At 35.9% G+C, this 26006-nt stretch overlaps 1 protein-coding gene and 1 long non-coding RNA gene across 6 annotated transcripts in view; both read right to left on the bottom strand.

Moving 5' to 3' along the window:
* Nucleotides 1-19802, bottom strand: part of LOC105383021 (homeobox protein cut) — a 103646-nt gene extending 83844 nt beyond the window's left edge. For 3 of the 5 annotated variants that reach the window (XM_038118743.2, XM_038118738.2, XM_038118737.2), the window contains exons 1-2: nt 19339-19802; nt 6208-6560 (exon numbers count right to left, since the gene is read on the bottom strand). In XM_038118743.2, coding sequence (XP_037974671.2) covers nt 6208-6330 — 123 coding nt within the window. In that variant the 5' untranslated portion in view covers nt 6331-6560; nt 19339-19802. Of the gene's footprint in view, nt 1-6207; nt 6561-19338 lie in introns of those variants that run through there. The other 2 variants (XM_038118741.2, XM_038118742.2) reach the window with 2 other exon arrangements.
* On the bottom strand, nt 2334-3351 carry LOC125489740. The gene is made up of 2 exons (XR_007267204.1): nt 3078-3351; nt 2334-2876 (listed from the first exon to the last, which is right to left on the bottom strand). It is a non-coding gene; the product is annotated as an uncharacterized LOC125489740 (long non-coding RNA).
* Nucleotides 19803-26006: the final 6204 nt, after the last annotated feature.

Below are 26006 nucleotides of genomic sequence, written 5' to 3' on the forward strand. Positions count from 1 at the left end.
GTAATGGTATTAAGGCCTTGAACTAATTGGCTTCTTATTGTCGAGTAAGCAGGTTCAACAATAGAGTTTAGAAGACTGACAAATCGTTTTGCTTTTAACTCATTATACGACAGGTTCTTAGTTCAAATAATATTATGAATGCATTTTTTACTGCTCTTTTTTATACAAACTAATATATTTGTTTTTACTTCGACATCATTGACTCTATAGATTTCTTAGTGAAGTATGGTTATTAACTTACATAAGTACTATAGGTACTTGGATGACTATACATCCATATTTACTAAGGTAATAATAATAATAATATAATAATGACGACCGAATGGCGTTGTGGTTAGTGACCCTGACTACTGAGCCGATGGTCCCGGGTTCGATTCCCGGCTGGGGCAGATATTTGTTTTCGGGTCTTGAATGTGCCCGTAAAATGGCAATAGGCACGCCCCCTATTACATTGGGACTAACATAACACTCTGGTGAAAAGTGGGTGCAGCAATGCACCTCTGCCTACCCCGCAAGGGAGTACATCAGTACAAGGCGTGAGTGCGTGTTTTTTTTATAATAATAATTGTTATCTCTTATCAAATTTCTATCATCCTTGTAGGTGCAAAAAATATGATGTAGGTAAATAATATAATAATCGAATAGCTTGTTTCATAAAACAAACAAACTATTTCTAATGTAAACATACAAAACAATAGCACCAAACCAACAGCAACTAAAGACCAAAGACTGACTTGTCTCGCCCTCGAAGCCGTACTGCAGAAAATGGAAAATTAGCTAAACTAGCTCTAACTGGTTAAGATTATGCTAATAGCTACTGCCCTGTGTCGGCGACAGACCAAGTGGGAATTTCATTGGCTGAACACTTTTGCAGCATAAAAATTAAGGGTTTCCTTATTTATTTAACAGATTGGTTGTATTGGATCTGATATGATCGTGTATAGTTACTCATTAGCCTTCATAAGTTATAGAAACATTACAATCGCTTCCATTGAGCATTGAACTGGAGAAAAATTATAAACGGCACTATTAAACGGTACCAACATCATTATAGTCTCACGTGCAATAAACCACAGACAACCGATTCGATTATTAACAGCCAGCACGAAAAGAGGTTAGAAGAAAAAACTCCGATTAAAGACCGCATTGAAGAGTACGAAAGGAGGTTTACGAGAAAAAAGTCAGATTAGAGGCCGTATAGGCATCGCAGATGTAATGTCCGGTAACACGACGATAGCTAATAACCAAACCGAATGACGATCGGGCCGATTGTGAAAAATATCATTAAAAAACCATCAGGCCCTGATGATTTGATGATTCCGGCGAGGATTCGTGAGGCCAGTCATCAGCCGCAATCGATTTGTTGTACTCGGGTTCGTTTTTTATTAAATTATCGAGTCAAGTCGCCCGACGGCTGGGACTCGATTATTGACCAGTGCATGTTGAATTTGTGCCGTTTTTTTCAGCTACCGGAGTTTAAGAATACTTCTTATATAAAATATATGTAGTTGTAGGTAGCTACAGGTATCTTAGAAGAATACTTAGATAATAATAGGGCTGTATGCAGCAGGATTGATCGACCACGCCTATAGATCGTGAAGGGGTGGGGCGCAAATCGAATTAGTGCGCCTGATGCATCGATTAGTTTCCATAGTATTGGCAAAAAACACGATTAGCCCCGAAAAACATCGACAGCCCGAAAAAAGAAACGGCCGCCAGCTAATGGCGGTTTTTGTTCGAAATTCGAAGATTTGAATCCGTAATTCCAACCGCAAGGCGTTCGAATCATTTGTCAGTGACAATTTTTTGGTTGCAATCGATTTTTAAATACAGGTTTGGTCTTTCTTTAGGTTCGGTGCGCTTGGGTTTAAACGTTGCATGTAATTATCGTTTCCGAAATTTCGGTGTTCCTAATGGGTTTTTAGAGCAGTGGTTGGCTGGTTGACTGTCGTTGCATTCGTCACTATGTGGGCTCATGGGAAAGCGCGCGGCTTTTTGCCTGCGCAGGAGTCGCGAAACATTCCCTGGGTCCAGGAGACTCCAAGGTCATGGGAACCGATGGCTCCGGCATTCCTCCCTCTCGGTTTCGTAGGGAAATGGCCTGGTTTTACGATGCCACCGATACCAATCGCAGTTCGATTAATTACGGACTCGGATTTTTGTCGAGACACTAAAAATAGTATCTGAACGCACCACGGATTCTTATTGGGGTGTAAATTTTAATTGAAAAGTGGATTTAAGTGGCAGTAAAACTTTTATCGATGCTTGTTGAAAAATATTTTATTTTTAGGACTTTTCACGAATACACGAAATATTATGTAAACTGTAAACAAATGATTTAACCCTTAATCAAATGGATGATTTTTTTTGAGAAAAATGTAAACCATGTATGGTTTTTAGGTAAGTTGGGTCCGTAGATTACGAAAAAAATGATTTTAATTTTTTTTAGTGGGGGGAAAGGGGGGTTTTGCGATGGGAAATAATTTCCCACTATTCGTAATTGCAAAGCAAAATAATATCAAGTGGGAAACTATTTCCCACTAACCGGTACAGATCACAAATTTTGTTTCATATTTACTACAGTTTCTATACAAGCTAGTTGCCGCTACTTTGCTTGCTTTTTTATAAATTATTTTTTGTGTTAGAAAAAAAGCTATAAAATGATACAGAACAATATTTTAATAAGGAAATATGCAGTCGTCAAGTTGATTAAGGTAACTATCGGGAGGAGAATTAATACTGTTGGCATAGCATGAGTCGTCTTCCGAATATGTGCCTGATAAATCAGAAATGTCAGCTATGTTTTCGACAGTTTCTTCTAAATTCTTCGTAGTAAGCGATATTTTACGTTTCTTTTTGTCCATTTTTTCAAAATGCTGCAAATAAATAAGAAGAATCAGGGAGTCATAAACCGCTTATGTACTTATCAAAAACCATACATATTATTTCCTTCAATAAAGTAACATTATTATTTTATGTATAGATAAATTTAGTATATTTTTACTGCAGGAACAAATAGTGGGAAAATATTTCCCACTTATTTGAACCTACGAAAAAGCAAGAAACACCAGTTTTACCGTGCCAATCACCATAAAATCCATTTATAAAACAAGTTTAGTTTACAATAATATTGTAGTTAGGTACTTAGCAGATTTTTTTCTCCAAAAATTTTGAAATTATGTCACGAGAACCGGTTTTTGACACAGAAAAATTGAAATCGTGATTTTGACATTGACGTACGATGACAGCTTGCGGTTTTTTTAAAGTGATGCAATTAATAAAATTTAAAACTTAATCAAGATTATTTTGTTTCTAATGTTGGTATTGATCAGACTTACCAATAAAAAAATAAAAATACTGACAGCTACATATTTGTGCCGTTTGGGGTTGAGACCCTGGGGCCGTGGGGACCCGAAGCGCGACGATTAGTAAAAGAACTTTCGTCGCGCCTGGTCGAGGTATCAAGGGACCACAGGGCTGGCAGCTATCTCAGCCAGCGCATCAGCCTGGCTATACAGAGAGGGAACGCTGCCAGCCTCCTCGGAACCATCCCGGGCGACGGCAGCGAACTAAAAGAAATATTCTACCTTTGATAAACTCCTGTTTATTAAGGGTAGAATATTTCCAGGCCAGTTATAAGTATTTTATATTATTATCATTTTTATTTGTAAAATATCTAGATAGTTTAGTTAAATAATAAGTACTTAATATTTTATTTTAATAATAACTTCATAATGTTTAATAAAATATTTTTTTCGATTTAGACGAAGTGGGAAATAATTTCCCTGTATTTGATTAAGGGTTAAAAAAGTTATATATATATATATATATATATATATATATATATATATATATATATATATATATAATAATTATGATTGGTTTTAATATAAAAATAAGTTATATCAACAACATCAACTACTCTAACAATCGTCTGATCTCTCAACAAGACTCAAACTGTATAATTTACGCACAATTTTCAATTTCTCCCGTAAACCAATTAAGGCACAAGTCACATATCCATTTAAGGCATAGTAAAACTGGATAACAATCTATAATCTGTGGTATCAAAACCAATAGCTATTAATGTTGTAAAGCCACCCATCGCGTCTTTATAACCTTACAGGCTTGAGAAAATGAGCCTTATGATCGTATAATTAAGGTTTGCTTTTACAGCTTCGGTCCACTCAAAGGGTCACTTAATGCGAGTAACAATTATAACCTATAAACCAGGATTCGATACCTTTAGTAAATCGCGTATATGCCATTATATTTACTGTTAAGGGATTGTAAGAGGCCTGTCTTTATTTTGTCATTAGGAATCATCAATAGGTCTGCGACTCGCTCTTTCATTTGTGTCGGCGCTTTTATTATTTCTGAAAGCTATCGAGTCGTTAAACTGGCTTTATAAAAACAAAACGCCCTGGATTTGTCCTTAGACAGCCAGTAATCTATTGAAATAGTTTACTAAAATGGCGAAATTATTTAGTTTTGCATGCAAGGCTATTCAATAATGGAAACCTAATCGCATTAATAAATCCAACCAGCATTTTACTACCAATAAAACAGAAAAGCTCAGAACGACAAAATACTAAATAAATAGAAGAAATAAAATTAAAATGTCCTTGCATTAAAATCGATAAGTGCAATTCGCGGCACGGCATATGCAAATTTTCATGTAAATTCACGTTTTAATCAATGTTTGGTCTTGGGCTTAGGGCCTGAATGCAATTCTAACAATACTATCTGGCATTCAAACGGTCCAAGTATCTGTTGAGGCAATCGTAGGACTTTGGTTCCCTGGAAAGATGAATATTGCATTGTTCCGCGCAACTCTTTAATATGAATCGAGTATGCTCATAATACTGAGTTCACAATTCTCGGTTTTGTCAGTATGCAACTGTCTGGACATAAATCAGGACTGTGTTCTAATTTTAAATAGCTTCTTTAATTCGTAATTTTAAATATTAGTTTATTGTATTGGACATTTATAGCTTATCATTGCCAGACCGCCTCTTTGTACTATTTTATTTTTAAGATTATGCTATGTATGTATTGTTTTTGGTACAAATAATAGTATTGTATTGTAAGACCAATCAAGCAGACAACAAATAGGTATCTATTTTGAATTGTATTAGTAATCAGTTTGATACGACCGAGTTGTGTAGTAATTGACTTAGTGCCTATTACCGTTGACACTGCAGACATCGATGTCAGGCCCTGTCATAGATCAGAACCATTATCTGTGCCTACAAGTGTTAGAGCTCAAGTATTGCATTTGAATTTATTTATGCGTGTTCGAATCGACGAATGATAGCGATAGCGAACAAAATTTAAATAGATACTGCGACTGATTGATAACCGTCTAAACTTTGAAAGCTATTTGTAGAAAACTGTTTCTGTAATTTGTCCGACTTCTGATTTTAAGGTCTCAAGTTATTAAAGAACAATTTTATTCTATAAAGCAATTATGGATGATCATCATCTAAGGCAACATCATCAACATCATTTCCTGTAGCCTTCCGTGCAATTCTATCAGTGCATTTATCACCAGCACAGGTACATAATCAGACCGATACGCATCTATTGTAAGGCTATAAAACTTCTGCGTGTTGCAATCCATTCAAGTGCTAACTACACATCTTCGATACCTTTGTTTTCCTGGTACTTACTTCAAAGTTTTACTCGTTCTTCTGACCCCTTCAACCGTTCACAGCGTTAGTTAAGGGTTTTGTTAATCAATATTCAAATTTTCCAGGTGCTATTCCAAGTCCAACGATCAAAACTATTTGATTTGAAATAGGAACGGTCCTTCGAATTTCAAACCGTAAAGGTGAGGGTCCATTAGTATGAGGGCAGAACAATGAGATTTGGCGCGATTAGTGTTGCCCTCGCATCGATTAAGATCATTCGATATTTACATACGAACAATAGTTACGATTCTGTAATTGTTCGTATCGGAGGTGGTCTCGATTTATCGGTGTAGGAAATTGGCTCGGCGAGGTCACGGGTGGAGGTTTGAGGGGTCTGCTGATTGCCGTTGTGTAACACTTAAATGATTCTGAGTTCACCTCTAATGAGTACGCAGATAATATCATGATTCTATAAGCGATTGAAATAACAGCTAGCTAGATCTGATACTTACGGCGTAAGTGTTTTTCCACCGGGTCTGCCCTTCACTTAGGTAGATATTTAATGGAATATTACCTGTTGCCAGAACTGAGCGAGTAGATATATCCTCTCTTTCTTGAAGAGCCAGTCCATGGAGTGCATAGCTTGCACCTCCGCCTCTGGTGCGGCGGGCAGAGTGGCCGCGCCCGTGGGGTGCATCCGGACGACCGGATCAGAGCTGGCTCATCCCTAGCTCACACACACACGCTCACAACAACCGCTCATAGTCCAAAACATTTTGTTTTTCGAATGCGGCGGCCGATTTTCTTAGCTGCCAGTGTTCGATCGATTATGATTGTTCTTTTATCGAGTTCGGCGATCGCGTGTCGCTGAAATTTTTCTTTTTTCGAACTTTTCGATGTTTCTTATTGTGTTGCGCCCCTGTTTGCCTGTAACAAAAAAAATATGGTCAGGTGCGACTCTGGTGCTTTAATTTAGTATTCCGTACATTTTAGGCGAATCGTAAAATATATTTACGGGTTTTTTTATCAGCAGGCATATGAGAAAGTTAGACTAAATCTAGGAAAATATTATTTTTCATGTCTTAGATAGTTTTCGAAATAGTCAGGTTTTCCTCATAATAATATGAACCCCGAAAGAACTATTGAAAACAAAAGGTCGGCGATCGATTCTTTTATTCAGTAGACAATCGACTTGGCGTTTTCGTGTTCAAACTAATTTGCTTATAGGCGATGCTCAGAGCGATACTAGCAAATTGATAGGTTCGGAAACGTTGAAGAAAAAAAGGCTGTAGAATCCGAAAACAAACTTATCGCCACCTCAAACAAAGAGCTGTAGGGCTTGCTTAATGTTGGGGGTAGAACGTGAATTACTGCCGTGTCAATCAATAAACATGATAAGTGCGGGACTTTCGTGCGGCCGATATGCAGAGCGGATTACACGGCCGCACGAACTTGTAGTAACTACTGCCCTTCCACTAGTAATCGATTCATTCATCGAGTCCGAGTATTTGTTTATTTATTTTATTTAAATCTTTCTTGCACAAATATGTATAAGGGTGTACTTAATGCTAAAGGCATTTTTTACAAGTAAACCCATAGGAAGTACAGGATAAAGTATGTCGTAAGGTGTGCCAAAACAGAAGTAAGAAATTGCAATGTCACTCAATAAGAAGAATCAATAAAATACAGATACACATAATGCTCACGTAATTGAATATCATATGATACTTTATAGGCTATAAATAAATGCCTATAAATACATACTATACATTATGAATAGATATACCTGTATAATAGCATTATGAGGTTCAGGAATAGCTATATCTAACTTACCAACTAATGTACCCAGTGGCCACTGACTGATAGCAATGATTGGCTTGGTGGTAGAAATATTCGACCGTTGCAGCCAAACGCAATCTTAATTAGGAATCTTAGATGTTGATTAGCCTATCGGGCTCAGACCACCTTTTGCCTTGTTACCTCTGACCAAGATCGATCGACCCATTTTAATGACTCATCGGCCGTTTATTATCGGAATATATTTCCTTTACAGTACTTGGAGTAACAGTTTGATATTAGTTAATATTCATTCTGTAGGGGAGGTGAGATTGAGGCCCGATAAGCGATGGAAAGGGAGGGCAGTCGCGACACAAGGCTTATTAGCACATTGACACTATAGAAACGGTTAGATTTCGTTTCGTTTTTGTTTTTAATTAGAACGAACACGCAAGTAGACTATTCGATTAATCATTCGAGAAAGGATTAAACACTGGCTGGTTTGTCCGGCCGGTCGTAAAAATAAAACACTGACCGCTGCGTAAAAACGGAATGCTATTTCAAAATTGTAATGTTTATGTTAGAGTTAGTGTCTGAGGGTTTGAATTAAGAATAGTTTAAATTGAATTTATTAAGGGTGGGTGACCGAACGACAGTCCCGCCGAACGATAGTGATCTCTGGAAGACTTGCGTGCGGCCCGACCGTTTTCTTCGATATTAGTCGACACGCCGCCTTAACAACTTTATTTTTCAACAATCCGAAATGTCATACAACATTCAAATAAATTTAACGGAATTACTGACGAATTTGAATTTTATCGTGCTACTAAGTGCTCCACCGTTGACTTATACTTAAGCTGAACTATTGATTTAAACGTTACGAATGGCTAATGAGGGAAAGGTAAACATAGTTCTCTGGAACGATTTACTTACTGAAGTTGACAATCGACCAATAAAAATAAACTGCTCAAACAGAGACAGGTGCTCGAAAACCGAAGTCGACATGCCGCAAACATTTTTATCATCCCTAGTCATAAATATAAAAAGAAGTTCTGTACGGACCCTCTCGCACGCGTAAACTTTTTAAAACACACGAAATACTGAAGAAAATAAACGAACGAATCGTGAACTGACGTTTCGTGACAGCTACGGTTCACCGGTTTCAATCAGTATTTTTTCGTAGCGTTTTATGGCTTACTTCGCATCGAGAAGTAGCTAACCTAATTATGCATACATGTGCAAATGGAATCAGATAAGAGTTTATCGATTACTACTTTTTTATTCGAAAGTTATTCGAGGATATCGTGTCTACGATTCACAATACGAACAATGCTGAAATCGCATCGCGTTTGAATGTGGAACCCGAGGCAAGCCCGTTCTTTTTAGCTTCTTTTTCGTGTCGTCTTTTTAGTCTCTTTGTTTCGCCGATAGATCCGCTATCGACACGGAACTTTGTGTTCGATATTAGTCGTCTTTCTGTTTTATTGTGCTCTCTTAATCTGTTGCGGTCGTCGTTTGTGCCCTTTGAACTCGCTCGTCGCTCCGGATTCGATTATTTCATCCTCTGTACTTTGATTGATAGAATTTTGCTCGTTTTCATTCCACTTCTGTTTTCATTGCAGGTGAGTGGCTTTAGTTGGAGTTCTTTTGTTATCTTTGTACGCAGCCTTCGCTGTATGTGTGCAGTAATTGGATATGATATCATAAAAATACTGCAATGAATGTCAGCTTAGGGTGCAAATGAGCTATTTCAATTTTCTTGGCTCGTAATTTGGATCATGATGTTGTCCTATCACGAATAGGTGGCGGGTGAATGATGACAAAAGAATCGATTACGGACGCGTCATCGATTAAATTCGTTCAATTGAATCGGTTATGAATATGTGGCGTGTGGCGGGAGTATTATGGGGCAGGTGTGTGGGGGCAGCTTTTTGCTTTCCTGCGATTAAGTTGAAGCCGTCTCGGAGACAGTCCTCGGTGTTAAATAACCTATTTTTTTTCATGTTTCCTGTCAAGATTAGAAATGCAATCGTAGTTATAAATCATAATAATATACTTGAATGCTGAAACTTTTTGTTTACAATAACTTAGTAAGTATCTACGTAGTTACTTTACTATACTAACAATGACATACAAAATAACATAATCGAAACATTCCCAAAATACACTAACAAATTACAGTATTAGTAACTCAGTAGTCTTTCCCCATTTTCGTGAACGAACAAACACCATAGACAATTTTATAGACACTTCTAATTGATTCCTAGCCCGCCCCACAATTGGACCGTAATTTGAAAATTATAGTTCACCGTTATTACCTTTAACTTGATCAGAAATGACTTTTTTTTTGTTTTTTTTTTTTATTATTATTTCTTTCGTTTTGATGTAAGAAATGTAAGATGAACATAATTCAGATATCCACTGAAAATTTTACTTAGCGATTAAAATTAATTCATAATTACTTTTCATATTAAATTTACATGTTGACGGTACAGCGTTCAATGAAACTAAAGTAAGTGTAAGTACGTATTAGAAAAAAAAAAAAAAAACACGCACTCACGCCTTGTACTAATGTACTCCCTTGCGGGGTAGGCAGAGGTGCATTGCTGCACCCACTTTTCGCCAGAGTGTTATGTTAGTCCCAATGTAATAGGGGGCGGGCCTATTACCATTTTTCGGGCACATCCAAGACCCGAGAACAAATATCTGTGTTTAAACAAATATCTGCCCCAGCCGGGAATCGAACCCGGGACCATCGGCTCAGTAGTCAGGTCACTAACCACTACGCCATAAACTACCTAATTATTACAATTAAATACAATGTTGCAATTAAGTGCATAATTGAAAAAGCTTAGTCAGGCTCAGTGCCTTTCTTATTTTATGGTTATTATTTTATGGTTATAGATCGATTGAATAGGTGTTTTTTTAGTAATTATTTCACTTCATTGCTTTTATTTACTTAATATCTTTCTAGTCTAAATAGTCTAGAAGAGAATAGCTTATAGCTAACAGAACGCTCAAATAGCTGAAATACCAAACACCCCAAAAAACTAAACATCAATTGAAAAAAAAACAATTAAAAGCAAAAAGCACCTTAGGGGATAATAATTAACAGAACATATGAGTTTAAAAACATATTTATTTGGTCATTAAAAGTGCGGGACCTAGTGAGATGAAAGAATGATGGCTGAAAAAATGCCATTTGAGCGAAAGAGATGGATGACATAAAACACATTGTTTATAGTTTTAGTCTGTTGCTGAGGCGTTTCAGTATTTCGGTAGGTTAAAGTTCGCGCAGAGTGTATTGCCACTTTTGGACAGTAAAGCAAGATTGATACAGTCGTATAAAAATAAAAGAAGAAGATGGCTGTTCTCGCACGTAAAATAATAAAGTTTTGTTCTTAAACATTTATTTTTAACTAATAGATTTATAGCATTTTTCTGATAGGTATACACAGTGTGCATTGCACACTTATTAAGGTACTTCAGTATCCAAATTAAAGGAAGAATAAATTACTTTTTTTTTGCATTCTATAATATTCATCATAACATAAAATACCACAGTACCAATCCACTTAAATCCGACTATACTTGACATTTTCTGTTCGGAATCGATGTAAATCGCCCGATACAGAGAGGGGGAGCCAAGAAGCCACAGAAAAAGACATCGGAAAATAAAATATGACATTAAAATGTTTTTTGTTGTTCCTGAGCCACTATGTCATCCGCTCCGGGGGAGTCTATTCTGGTGTTCGAAAGAGTTGCGTCGATCGAAGGTAATGAAGACGAATCGATGTGTTTCCGTAATAGGGGCCCCCGAGTTTGACGACTCCGAATATAGTTTCGAAATTTTGTTCATTTTGCTTCGTAGCTTTATAGTGATGTTTGTAAGAAGGGAAAAATGGCATAACAGTAAATGAAATATGTATATACCTACCTAGTTGAAGTAGAAAATTCCTAAGCTTCACACTTTCGATTCGATTTTTCGAAGATTCCTATGTTATAATTACCCCTAATTTATTATAAGCTTCGAAACCTCCGTTTACGTTGCGTGCGTATCGCCAACTGTCACTGTCAAAATGTAAGGCAAATTTGTTAGTTCCAAAAGTGATCATTTGTTCTTTCCATTTTAGGTGGAATTTCACCAAACGCAAAACGTATTTAGTAGCCTGTCATACGTCTGTCAATTAGTACAAAATGCATTTAAAATTTGATTTAAATACTTTTTTATATACGTTTAGCGTTTGGAAAAAGTGACCCTCAGTGTAGTTTCGAAAATAGTATCGAATCCTGTGATCGCACCTCTGATGAGTTATACGCAAAAAGTCACACGAAGAAAGCTAAACCCGTAGCATTCGGACGCGATGCCTGCGTTTATCAAAATAATTATCAGCGATCAGTGTCCAACCGTCGCTGACACCTATTTACTAGTTCCAAAAGCTCTCGCTTTGATCCCAACCATTACTTGTCAATAAGCCCAGAGAACGCACGACAATGTAGCGCGACCGACCTATTTTGATCGTCATAGACGGCGTCCGAAAATATACTTCGGTATAACGCGTTCATCATTACTGGGCGACACCTGTTGGACGTTACATCAACCCGCTATCGCGCACATCCATCTATATTTATTATTGATGCGAGCATTTCGAAACTGAACGTGTACTTTTATTGGCTGCTGCAGCCGGGGCTGAGCGTGTAAGAACGTGGGCTGAATGGACTATAATGATTGCGGGAAAAAATTTAGATTCGTATATTCACTTGAGTTGTTCACCAGTCAAAGGTTGTTTGGAAGAATTGCTTTTGGGCAATAAGTCCTCCTTTGCATACTTACCTGCTGCTTGTCTGTAACTTTATGATTTGCAATAGGCGTGTCGACAGTATTACATTATCAAAGATTTAATGACTTTAGAGGAAAATACACATTCAAAGGATTTAAAAAACTGATTTAGTTTTATTTAAAAAATTGAGATTAATAAGATTTTCAATAAATTAAAAGAGTAAAATACTGCAATTGGCCATTTTGACTGAAACGCCAATCACAGCGCATGACGTCACACTTATGTACGCTTCACTGTGTTTTGATTACCTTACATACTGATTGCGCGTTACGATTGATATAATTATATTTGTTTTTGTGATTTATCGACTTTATAACACGAATCTATCTTTAACAATGGAACCAGGTTTTGTTAAGGCAAACAGTGCAAATTTGCCCAGGATCGATTTATTGATGTTGGGCGAGTTCCTTGCAACAAATAAAGAATTTTGCTCTTCCGAATTTAGAAACGTGAAAACCTCTTTGTAAGTTTATTTTATTAGTATTTATCTTTAACTCTCTCTCTCTCTCTCTCAGCCTTCTGTAGTCCACTGTTGGACATAGGCCTCTCCTAACGATCGCCACCCCAAACGGTCACCCGCCATCTGCATCCAGCGGCTTCCCGCTACCTTCCGCAGATCATCAGACCAACGGGTTGGGGGGCGACCGACACGCCGTTTGCCGACACGGGGTCTCCACTCCAGAACCTTTGTACTCCAGCGGTCGTCGGCTCTGCGGGCTACGTGACTAGCTACGTTATCTTTAACACTAGATATAAATATGACTAAGTAGCAATCAAACTCGTTTTAAACTCGTAGAAGTTTATTTCGCCGAAGAAGTTTGTTTCGTAGAAGTTTGTTTCGCCGTGCAAGCTTTAACCATTTATCTCTTATTATTTTCTTGTATGGGACATGTACAAACACCTTGTTGGGTGTCGTTATTGATGTATTTTTGCACTGAGGCACTGCACACCACATACAAACTTTAGAATTCATTTTTAACACAAAAAATACGCAGTGTTTGTTTACTTTGCTGTTGTAAACAAATTTGACGTACGTAAGTGTGACGTCACACACGACGCCATGACACGGCGAGCTGTTTTCGCGCAGTATTTAAAAATGATTATAAAAATGGCTTTAAATTTCCAAAATCTTAAGTTTATTACCGAAATAAAGGTTTTGTTGTAAACAATAGATGGTTATCTGCATTACGGAAGAGGATTTCAAAATCTTTCGCCTTGCCTATTGTAACTGTTTTTGTATACAATAAGGTGTTTAATATAAGAAATATATTTTTGAAATTAAAAAAAAACTGAATTTACTTTATCGTGTGAAGGGTTACAAACAAAATCACAATCTGTCGCATTAATAATACCTATTAGTAGTTTGGTATGCAACCGAACATCCCAGCCAAAAATGACGATAAGTTGGCAAATGCGAAGCTACGCTTCTAAAGACAGTCGAAGCTAAATCCAAAGCCCACCAGTTATAAATCCAACAATACCTACTTAATGACACATTCGGAACAGACTCCAGTGGGTCCAAATAAACGAAGCAGTCTTGATAATTGATGGCCAGGACACTTCTGTGGCGATATTTCGCGGCCTATTGCCTACTATGCCTAGTTTGACATTTACTATCTGGCAAAGTATCAAGATGATCGGATCCATTGGCAGTTCCGTGCGACGCGTGCTCTCCGTATAAATTATTGCATAATTATTGTTGGCCGAAGATCACCTTTGCAATTAGAATGGATTTAGTTTATGAACAGTTGTTAGTATTAAACTCGGTATTAGAATGTTCAATGGACGGTGAGCGTTGACAGACGAAAAATTGGTACGCGCTCGCCTGTTTGTTGATCTGTCAAGTCGTTGCGTGTAACTTTGTTTGAACTGTCATATCTGCTAGTATCTTAATCTTTGGAGTGATGTTGAACAAACGGAAAAGATCTTCGGCGATTTGAATAGGAAGTCATTTTCCTAGAAGCCATGTTCGAATGTGGTAAGTTATTACAAATATCAAAAGAAGGATAATCAAAAAGTAGCCGCTGATCAAACTATGGTTAAAAAAACAATATCCATTGATCACAGGCGGGAAACACATGTGGCGCGGGAACGGGACGCGGCTGTATGAGTGACAGAGACGGAGACATTTAGTTTTTTATTTCATCGAAGGCACCGATTTTGCCACATGTTCCAAGTTTGAATGGCTATAAAATCGGTATCTGGGCCTTCCAAACAAATAAACAATGGTATTTCGGCATTATTGTTTCATGGATTGCAGCTACAACTTTAATGACTTGTTTGGTTTTCTAATTTTCAATTTCTTACGCAGTCACCACACATGCTTTATTTACTCATAATAGAATTTTAATAATATTATATTATGAGTAAATAATAATAATAGCCATTTTAGTTCATCCGTATTTAAAGAATTTCATACAATAACAAGTATAAGTATTATAGATGATCTAGAAAAAATATAAGTACAAATTGACAATTTACAAAGTAATTTGAGAACAAAAACAACATAAAAGTTCATAGGAAAAGTTATTAAAAATATTTTATTCGTTTCACATTTCACAGTGGCCAGTATTTTTATCGATTGACAGGAGCAAAATGTGGATTTTTTTCTCACGGTTTCGTCATTGCAATTCCGTTCTTATCTCTAGGTGTTATGTTTCTTTATTGGTTGCTAAGTTAATCGCTATATTTAGTTAAGGTGTTGGGTGTCTGTTTATTGCAAAGTTTAAACAATCGGTTATTCTCTTGATCACGTATCAATTTACCTTTATACAGGTTCCGTTTTACCGACGCGCCTAAACATTCTGAGCACATTGAGCAATACTTAGTTATTATGCTTTATTAGTACTTTAATGTTAGGTATTAAACTCAATTCTTCATAGAAAAAAACAATTATTCTGATTATCATTCTGTTAATCGTTTCTCTTGCAAATTATGTAAAAAAATCTGATTGGGCTTGGGTAAAATTATATTATTTTATCAGAGTAAAAAAATATTCCAAATACCTACGCAATAAATTTCATAATGTCTTACTTGCTTTTGAAATTGTCTTTTCACATTCAGCTTTATATGTAGCCGACAGTATTAGAATGAATAAAATGCCTAGATAATTATAAAGCCGACTGTACAAAGTAATTATTGATTATCTCACCCACTTCTTCTGTTGACTGTACAACGGATCTTTGCGTCTCGGGTTACTTGACAACGGACGTTATTGTTCAAGTATTTTTATTGCTGACTCTACCGAGAGTAAACATTATCGGATGAGTTTTATTTACAGGATGGAAAAAATAAGGTCACAGCGTTTTTATTATACATAAATTTAAATTGTCTCTTCCATCCTAAGGTTGTCTGGTAGAGATTTAGCCAATCTGCAAGCTAAACTAACAAAAAAAAATAATGCATTTTCAATACCCAGAAAAGTAATTAAAACATTAAAACTAAGCATGTATTCGCAGTAATTTTTAAGCAAATGAAGAACTTAGTCAAAAGAGCTGCCTGTATAAGCCAATAGGCCAGTCTAATCGAACAATGCGATATGAGAGCAAGTCTCCGGTTCGAATCCCACGCATGTCTTATCTTCTACCTGAAGACAGGATATACAAAAAAAAACATATAGGTATAAGTACATATGTGTATAACTTACTTAATTATACGAAACGTATGCTATGTTTAATTTACACACATATTTAAAATTTTGTATGCTATAATATTATAAGTTTAGTGTAAATAATTTGAAATTGTGTACACTTATACGATTCTGAATGCACATTGATATGTGGGCAGCCGGATGGCTCAGTGGTTAGATACTTTGACTCATGTGCTGAGAGTCCCGCGGTCGATGCTCGGCCGTGCAGAAATATTTGTTATTGTATCACATTACCTACATCACATAATATTTGTCTCGGATCTGGGATTCTAAATGCCAATAACATTGTGGCAATAGCCATTGTAGTTTTTTTTAAATATAAAACACATTTGAACTAAAGTAAAAATTGTATCACCACGGGGACTGAGCTTACTACTTAGTTATAATTTATTGAATGACGTCACTATCAGTCTCTACCATATTATATTATCATTACATCTGGATATCATATCTTGAGGAGACAGATGTTATAAATATAAGCATTGAATATGAACAGATCCAAGGCACAGACATTATTTTTATACTTTAGAACTTTATTGTTTATGGATTATGATTCAATTCTAATGATATCGAGCGATATAGTACAATTTATTTAGGAACAAATCTTAACATAATTATTCTAACAAATTTTAGGCATAAGTAATAAAACGCTCCAGGCTTCGTTTTAAACTTCGATGCACCGACAGGGTGGATTTAATCCGTGAACTTCGATGGTACATTGACTAGCCGACGGAAAATATTCATATAAATTCATTTATAAATTTCCTCTCTGTATTGTCATAGTAACCTAGTAGGTACGTTCAGTATTTTTTAAAATATATACTTACACTGTTTATACATTCCCACCTTAGATTTGAGTTCTATTAAAATTAAAATTACTTAATATTTATTTATTTAAATTAAGGTGTATGTTGTTTTTTTAGTTTTCTTTTATAATTTTTTGTCCAATACTTAAAATATTGAATGTTTGAATCAGACATTTATTTTATTAAAATCTTTACACAAACTTTCAGTAAGTACACCTACATATAGCTATCAACAAATTTAATCCAGATCTTATATCAAAAATTATTTTAATGCATTTAACCGCCATTAAAGAATTATCATTATTGTCTTTAACATCAATTAAAATGTATCAAGTTATGTTTTTTATATTAAAAAAAACTCAATACGTCAGCTTTAGTACCCTATTATACAGAGTGTAAGATAGCATAGTATCGATTAAATATATATGGCATTAAAATAGTTATCCTTGCCTTCTTATAGGTTTTTTTTCCAATAAGATCTGTCAGTCAGATAAGAATACTCTTTACAACTGATCCGTTTTAAATGTAGAATAGATCAAGAGGTTTTTTAACCGATTGCATGGCAAAAATAAAAATATCGTCGGCCAATAGTAACCTTCTTTATTCTATAATTATTATAAGTTTGCATATTGTCTGATAATGAAAGTAGCTTAAAAATTCTCTTTCTAAAATAATAAAAAAAACATGTCCATATGGAGTAGGAGGTAGTTCAATGGACTTAATCATTGGACGTATACCTGAAAAAATCCTAACTAATATTATAAATGCGAAAGTAACTGTGTCTGTCTGTCTGTCTGTCTGTAACTCTTTCACGCCAAAACTACTGAACGGATTTGAATGAAATTTGGTATACATACGGTCTAGACCCTGAGAAAGAACATAGGCTACTTTTTATCCCGGAGTTCCCACGGGAAAACTTTTTAAGGCGAAGCGAAGCGCGCGGGAACAGCTAGTATTTTATATATCTATAACATCTACGTAGTGACTAGTGACATCTACCAATTATTATTTTTCTTGTTTAATTCGATTAAGTCAGCAATAGGTACCTAGTAATCGCGTGATAGCTCGCAGAAGATTTAATTACAGAGGTGTCTATGAATTTTAATTACTTACGTATTTATGGAATTTAATACTATAAGAATTATCTTATAGTTTACTTTTTCTCAATTGGTATCAATAGTAAATTTTATTTTAAATCCCGGATGATTTTAATAGGATTTAGGTATAAAAAAACGTGTAAATAGTCTAATAATAATATAAGAAGGTGCCTATTTTTTTCAAACTAGTAAATTTGTATAACAATCCACTAAACTCCATATCTCACTGTAACTACACATATTCACAGCAAATACTTCAGTACTAAAAAGTAAGTATTTTTTCTCACTTAATCTTAAGCCAGAGAACAATATAAACAAAGTATTCGAATAATCGATTCCCACGATTCACACATTACTCGATCCAGTTAGTAATCGATTAAATGCTACAATTCAAGATCAATTAGGTTTTTGTTGCATGAATTCTTATTAGAATTTAACTGTTTACCATACTAAACCACTGTATTTTATTGTTCGATTAAAAATACTAGTAAGTACAATACTTGGAAACTTTACTTAAGTACTTACTAAAGCTAATATGCCTACTGAGGTACCTTATCACCTTACAAATATAAAATTCGCTAATATTTCAGTGCAAGAAAAAAAACACGATACTCGTATTATGATTGTGAGTAGGTATACATATTATGTTTAGAAAAATCGGCATAAAAAAAATATTATCAACTTACTAATTAACAACTGAAACGCCATCTATACAAAATGATAGAAATCATTGCCTAAACTTACAAAAACATTTTGGGTAAGTAGGTTGCAAAGATTTAATGCGATTTAAAATTAATTTCGTAGAGTAAAATCAAAATACACTCAATCGGCATGCCATAAAATCGGTGTTTACAAAAAATATTTTAATTACATTATCATCTAAAATCTGTAACTTTTTTGCAATAATTATAATTAAAAAAAAAATAGGGTAAAAGCACCTTAATTTGTACATTTCCGTATTATATTAGCTGTGTCTCGAAAATATGCACTACCGCCGCGGCCGGCCGGCGATCGGTATTCAAGACTCGAGACTCAAGTCCAATCACGTAATTCATGTTCTAATTAACTTCTCTCATTTGTTGTAATTGATCGCCTGATTTATCGATGAATCGGATTACTGACTCGATTTCTAACTGTTACTATTCTTCCTAACGAGCCCACATTCTTGCAAGAAAATTATTGCCAATAGTTTTGTGTTTACTGTGATTTTATACACTTACTGATAAATTTATCGCGCTTTCATGCTCTAATAGAGAAGATCTTAAATTTTATCACAGATTTCTAAGTAGGTACGTGGAAATATTTGTTCATTTATCAGTGCAGTAAGGCAATAAATTGACATTATTTATTAGTCAATCGTTAATCTCTGTCCTAATGATGAATGCTCCTGTCAATTTAATGTCGGTCAGATGTTGTTTAAATATAGTTCAGTGAAGCTATAATAACATCTATGATTTTGAAATGAGTAAGTAAATATTGTTGATTTTTTTAAATATTTTACAAAAACACACAAGTTCTAATACAAAAATCACTTACTTTAATTCCTCACAGATAGTTCTGAGTCACTTTGAAATTTCTCAACATATGTCCACACAACACGGCTCACAGTCATAATATTTCACAGGAACCGATAAAGTCTGAATTTGATTGTTATTAAATAACAGCACAAAACGTCCTGATGAGATTCAATAAAATGTTTTAAAATTTAAAAACACAGTCTGATACGCCCAAATATATCAGCAAGTCCGAGCGAAAACAAAACAAAAACATACACAAAGTACACAACTCGAGTTCACACGTTCTCAAAATCGCGGGAAAAAAAGTATCGAATATTCTCAATGAAAGTTCACTATTCACAATCGATTATCGGATGAGCGGTTCGATCCGATTAAGTGTTATTACGTAAGGTTATCCTGTCGATGACGGAAGACGCGACGTGGGCGCGAGCGCGCGTCGGTGCCACGACTGCTGCAGTGCGATCCTTCCACCGACCCCACCAACACTACGCGCATCTGAGGCTCTCTCCTTGGCCCGGCCCCGCCCAGTGGGACGCCACTCGGCGGCTAAGATGACTACCACCCTCCCTCTCGCACCCGCCGCTAGCCGCTCGTCCCGTCTCGCTCCCCCGCAGCGACAGTGGGGAGCGCCAATAGGATCGGTTCGGCGATCGAGTCGAGACGACGATGAATCGAGATGTGTACTTAGGTATCGTTGCATGAGTCCTTTTGTTGTAGTCGATAATAGGATGCGCTTTTTTGAAGCGCGATCGACTATCTGCATCTTGGATTTTATGGACTTAAATCTAAGATGGACACCGGAACAGGCTGGCTCTCAGATTGATTTAAAGTTTTGTTCAATGTTTTCTCAAAAATATTACCTTGATACTATTAAAAAAAACTACCCCTTATAATATTATTTAACGACACTTTTATCTACCCACCATTGCAATTAAACAAAGCAATAACTTCAATTACTACAAATCAGGTAAATTTAATCACAAAAATGCATTCGTCAATCAAAAAACTTGAACGCATCAAGAAGAAAAGTCTCAATAATCGGAAACGCATCAAACAGACGCAAAGGGCAAGATGGTGAGGGTTCGCGTCTCGGCAGGGGTGGCTGAACTCAGGGCGCCCGATGTAGGTCAGTTTTTGTTTCGCGCCGAAATTCGGTTACTAGGTTCACTGGCGACGTATCGGAATCGCAACGCAGTTTTCGATCAGGTAATTGGGCGAATTTTGACACCTTTACCCTACTTTTTGAAGAGGTTATGCAGGTGCGGAAAATTAGTATTTTTTTATCTATGTGTCTGCCTAGTTGTTTTTTTAGTTTACGTTTGGTTTTGATTATTACTAAGTAAAGATCAATTCTTTACTTTTGAATGGAAAAAAAAATCATTAATTACATTTCAAGTTAATTGATAGTAAAACGCTGTAGGATTTTCCAAATTATTTAAAACCATTTACTTGCTTTTTTTTTTAAAAAACAATTTTTACCCTTTAATAACTACATATTTCTAAATAATTATTAAGTTATTACTCGTAATAATTCCGTAGATATTGTGCGTTAAAACACTCCGTCTGACTCCAAGGTTTTCGTGGAAACTCGTAACTCGCCACCCGCCGTTAGATGGCGCTAGTTGTTTCTAATGGCCGAATTTTCCGACTTTTCCTTCAAATTTCCATAGGTTTTCGATGTGACTGCCTTACTTTGGTCTTGCGAAAGAATAGTTGGTCACATATCTGCTAGTAATGTATTGTATTATGTGATCTGTGAGGGAATACTGACTAGTTGGTTTGCTGGACCATCCCAAAAACAATGTGAATTATCAAAGTATTCATTGATAATGCTATTTTAAATAGCTTTTAAACTTTATTTTTAAGGCTTGCACGGTTTAAACAACGTCAAGCGCCCCAGAGTACACCTGACATAGGTAGACACATACCTGTGTATGTTTATGGAAAAAGTGAGACATGACTTCGAGATACATTTTTCTCTGGATTCTAAGTACAACAGGGGGGTCACTGCCGAAATCAAACAAAGAAGTGTGCTGCGCTAAACACGTTAAGCATACCAATTGAACGACAGAGCTCTTGACCGTCCGACTTATAATAGTGATCCCCCAGAAGACAACGAAGCAACAGTTCCTCTATCGTCCAAGTAGGTACTACGTCCAGTGCGGCAAGGCAGGGAGGAGGGTATGGCGTCTTCGAAGGAAAAACATTAAAAACATCTGTTCAATCCCTTTCGCCCCCTGATACAATACAAGTCCTTTCGATTTCTATGGAAGGGTTAGAGATTACGAAGTGTGGATACGATGTAAACATAAACAATATTTACTAATTAGTAATACAAAGTGATGGAACACAGAATTTTTATAAACTAATAAGTTAAGGCTTATTATTAACTATGTACAATATACCATTTAAAACGCAGAGCAACTAAAATAATGCAACTAAAACTATAAATAAAAGAACCCTTCTAGGTCAGGTCCGAGCCCTGTGAAGGGTTCCCAATGCACTGGTGAGGCCCAGTTGGATCGTCAGACTCAGTTATGTGTAATAGTTGATATAGTTGTAAATAAATTATTACACCTTAAATAAAACATAGTTAACTGGCGATAACCTACAAATTTACGAGTCTATTTCATGATTTATTAGGATTGATAGGAGGCTGAGTTCAAGAGTTGCAATTTAATAATAAAAGAATATCCACTCTATCCCATCAAACGAAACATTGAAAAGTAAAATAGCGAGAAGTAAAAAATCAAGAAAGGGTAACAAGAAAAAACCTTCTTATGCAAATTCTCGTTCGAATATTTACTTTTGATTTTAACGTGCTGTCGCCTGCGCCATTTGCTATTAATTATTAATTTCAAAATGATTTATTAGCTTTTTTCTTCGCTTTCCACCCGTGAAAGCTTTGAATGATTCCCTGTATAGTTAATTAGAAATATAAATGCGAAATTTATTGAAAGGGTTGCCAGGCTGGTAGACATTTTTTAAAGATTTCTTCGCTTGATTTATAATTCGTTATGAGTTTTTGCAATTATGATTAAATTGTTTTCATTTTATATGATCTAAATCTTCAAGTGTATTAGGTTACCTCCTACACTCATGAACAATGAGAAAGTTCCAGTGACAAAATGCCAGCATCATAATTAAACACAATATGTTACATTTTTATTTGGTAATATTCTGATGCACCGTTAAATACATGTACTTAGGCCCGGGTCTCCTATTACGCGTCGTAGGTCGCGACCAGCGTCACGCCGTAGGTCGCGTCACGATGCTCACTACATCTACGCGCCAACGTCGGCGTGTGAGGGAGACCGCATCAGTACATTTCTATAGTGAGCATCGTGACGCGGCGTACGGCGTGACGCTGGACGCCACCTACGGTGAAAATAGGAGACCCGGGCCTTACTTCAATATTGCAGACGGCGTCATTATGTCAGTTTTTCCGTTTAGGAGTAATTTGGTGCTATTTCATTGGAACTTTTTCATTGTTCGTGAGCGTATTTTTTATTACTGTGCTGAAGTGGGTGTTCAAACTCTATTGTCATACAGTCTATCTGTCTGTGTACCTACATGTTGAAAAGCGATTGTGTTTAGTTTCGATATTCAATCATGAATATTCATAATTTATTTATCTTTGTAATAACTTTCCCTTATTATGTCTGACAACGAATTCGTTTAGAATACCGAGTCGTATGACCTCCTTTTGAACAACAATACTCTTTCCAAAACACCCTGTATAATAAGAATAAACAAAACACTTACAGAAAACTCTCCATAAAAGATAATCCTTGCAGTAAAAATGTATACGGATAAGAATACAAATGCTTAGGCCTCAATAATCTATTGTAGCTAACATCTTGAATCTTTGATACTTTCAGTTGAGCATAGAGTAATTAACAGTGTAGTAGTGTATGTACCCTTTTCACACTAACAAGATTATAAGTAGGTACCTAAGATAGCTTCCTATTTAAGACGATTGTAAGTTTTTTAAATAATTACTATTTGTTATTGAATTTCCAGTGACTGATTTATCTATCATTTTCCTCTCCGCAACACTGTCCTCCGCTTATCTCATCCAGTCACTACATGTCTAAGGTCTTAATTTCAGTTGATACTTGACTCCACTAATGGGTAAATTTAACCACGGATCAAAAAACCTGGCCCTAAAAGGTATAAAACCCACTGTATTTCCGAGTACTCTGTGAGCTATTATCGAAATGCACATCGTGGTTTCGTAAGGGGTTGAATGTTTCTGTAACGACCGGCCAACTTAACTCCATCCCTGTTTCCACCCTTAGCCCTTCAGCTTAAGGTCCACAGTTGCATCTCAGAGGTGCAGTTGTAAAGTTGTAAGTCTATATTTATGGGTACAACCATCAGTTATGGGTCTGCATTACCGAAATTATGCTCTTTCTTCGATTGTCAATATTACTTTTATGAATTGTCTGCGGAATGTTTTCTGTTTTTCACTTGGAATATATTTTCATCACTGATTTGAAAGGTTTTGACGAAGTTGAGAAAGGAACATAAACATCTGTAAAATTTTGTCATATATTTGCTTGGGGAAATGTAATTTGAATAATAATAATTTAATCTGGTCCAAATAATTTAAAACTGTTTTATATCCATAACATTTATTAAGATAACCTGTGTACATTTTTTGGTTAAATTAATATTTTTTCATTTTCATCATCATCATTTGATTGCCTGCTAGACATAGGCTTCTTGCATGGAGCGCCACAATACTCTGTCCTCGGCCTTCCTCATCCAGACACTACCGGCTACGTTTCTAAGGTCAATCCAGAGGCTATATGAATCCTAACTAATCCTAACTAATATTATAAAAGTGAAAGTAACTGTGTCTGTCTGTCTGTTACTCTTTCATGCCAAAACTAATGAACGGATTTGAATGAAATTTGGTATACATACGGTCTAGACTCCGGGAAAGAACATAGGCTACTTTTTATCCCGGAATTCCCACGGGAAAACTTTTTAAGGCGAAGCGAAGCGCGCGGGAACAGCTAGTCTAACATATATGTAACTAACAAGTCTAATCGAATATAACATACATATAGTTATGGGTAGCCGGTAGTGGTTGGATGAGGAAGGCCGAGAGCCGAGTGTTGTGTGTGGCGCTCCTTGGGAGAGGCCTATGTCCAGCAGTGGATGATTATTGGCTGATGATGATGGTTATGCATAGCATTTTACAAAAAAACACGTTATTACATCACCTACAATGTAATAGTTTTATTTACCAATTAATAATTGTTATACCGACGCCCCCATGTTACTGAGGAGTCATTGACCCACTGACTCATTGTTTTAGGGTGGTATTGTAATCTCAGAACATTATTAATTAATCAAAATTGTGTTCTTAAAAAAGACTTGTGCAGGCGCAGCGGTTTCGATGTAAAATAATGTATAGAGTTAAGTGTCTAGTAGAAGTGGCACATTACATGGAAACATTAAATTACATAGGTAATAGGTAAATAATATTGTTTGCTTAAAACAAGATGTAGTTAATCTGCCATAGACATAGGCCTGTCAAAAGGAATGCAAATTAATAACATCTTATGCTCTAACACAAACAAAATACAAAGATTAATATTATTTACAAAACAAAATTACATTAGATGACTTGTTTAACATGTAAGGTTGACACAGGAAAGTCCCGACCGCGTCTAAACGACACAATAATTATATATAGTATAGTATAGAGTACTATAGAGTATTTTTTGTCACTTTTCAGCAGCGCCTTTTATCCAAAGCTAGGCAACTTAAAAACCAGACGGCCAACTCTACACCTTCCTAACACTACACAGCACGCATTGCAACAATTAACATTTAATGATGCGGGTGGGCTGTTCTACCAGTGTGTCGAGCTTACTGCATAAAGCATTGTCTTTTACCATTGTAATTATAGTGGCACTACTATACTGCACTTTTATGTAGTGGTCTTAGCATGGTTGCACTCTCACATCGATCGTTCGTAAATTTTGAATTTGGAATTTTAGAGCGGTGGGATTTGGTATGATTAAATATATTATTATCGTTCAGAAACAGATGAAGAGTACTTTAAACGAACGCCAATAAACGTTTTCCAAAGCTATCTAGCGATAACTAAATTGAAAACACTCCTCTGCCTACTTCAAATTATAATTTTTAGACATAGGACTTTCCCAAAAACCGCCATAACACTCTGTCCTCGGTCTTTCTCATCCACTTTTTCTATTTTTTAACCCCTGACTCTGTAAAAGCAAGTAAGTATCACATAAATATACTAAACTTTACCGGCATAACTACATATAATGAAAGCTGTATGTCATAACCACTGCCATATTCTTCGACAAGACTCCTCGGCGATGTTATCAAAGATTCCCCCCTTATGTCACCTCCTTCCTGTAATTAAGTCACTATTGTCATCGAGGTATAAAAATATATTGTATTGTACATTGTACTCCCACATACACGTCTGAACATTCAAACTTGGAAGACGAATCTACCACTGTCGTTTTTCAATTTAGTTTTTTTTTTAAATATTTTGTTTCTCGGTGGCCGGTATTTTAAAACTAATTGAAGGAAAATTTAGTTCTCTAAAATGGATCATGATGTCTTGTAAACACATCACATATTAAAATCACACTGAAAACATTAGCCAATAATCAACTTAATCAATAAATGAAG

This window comes from Plutella xylostella, chromosome 16, assembly GCF_932276165.1.
Source record: "Plutella xylostella chromosome 16, ilPluXylo3.1, whole genome shotgun sequence".
In the NCBI taxonomy this organism is placed as follows: Eukaryota; Metazoa; Arthropoda; class Insecta; order Lepidoptera; family Plutellidae; genus Plutella; species Plutella xylostella.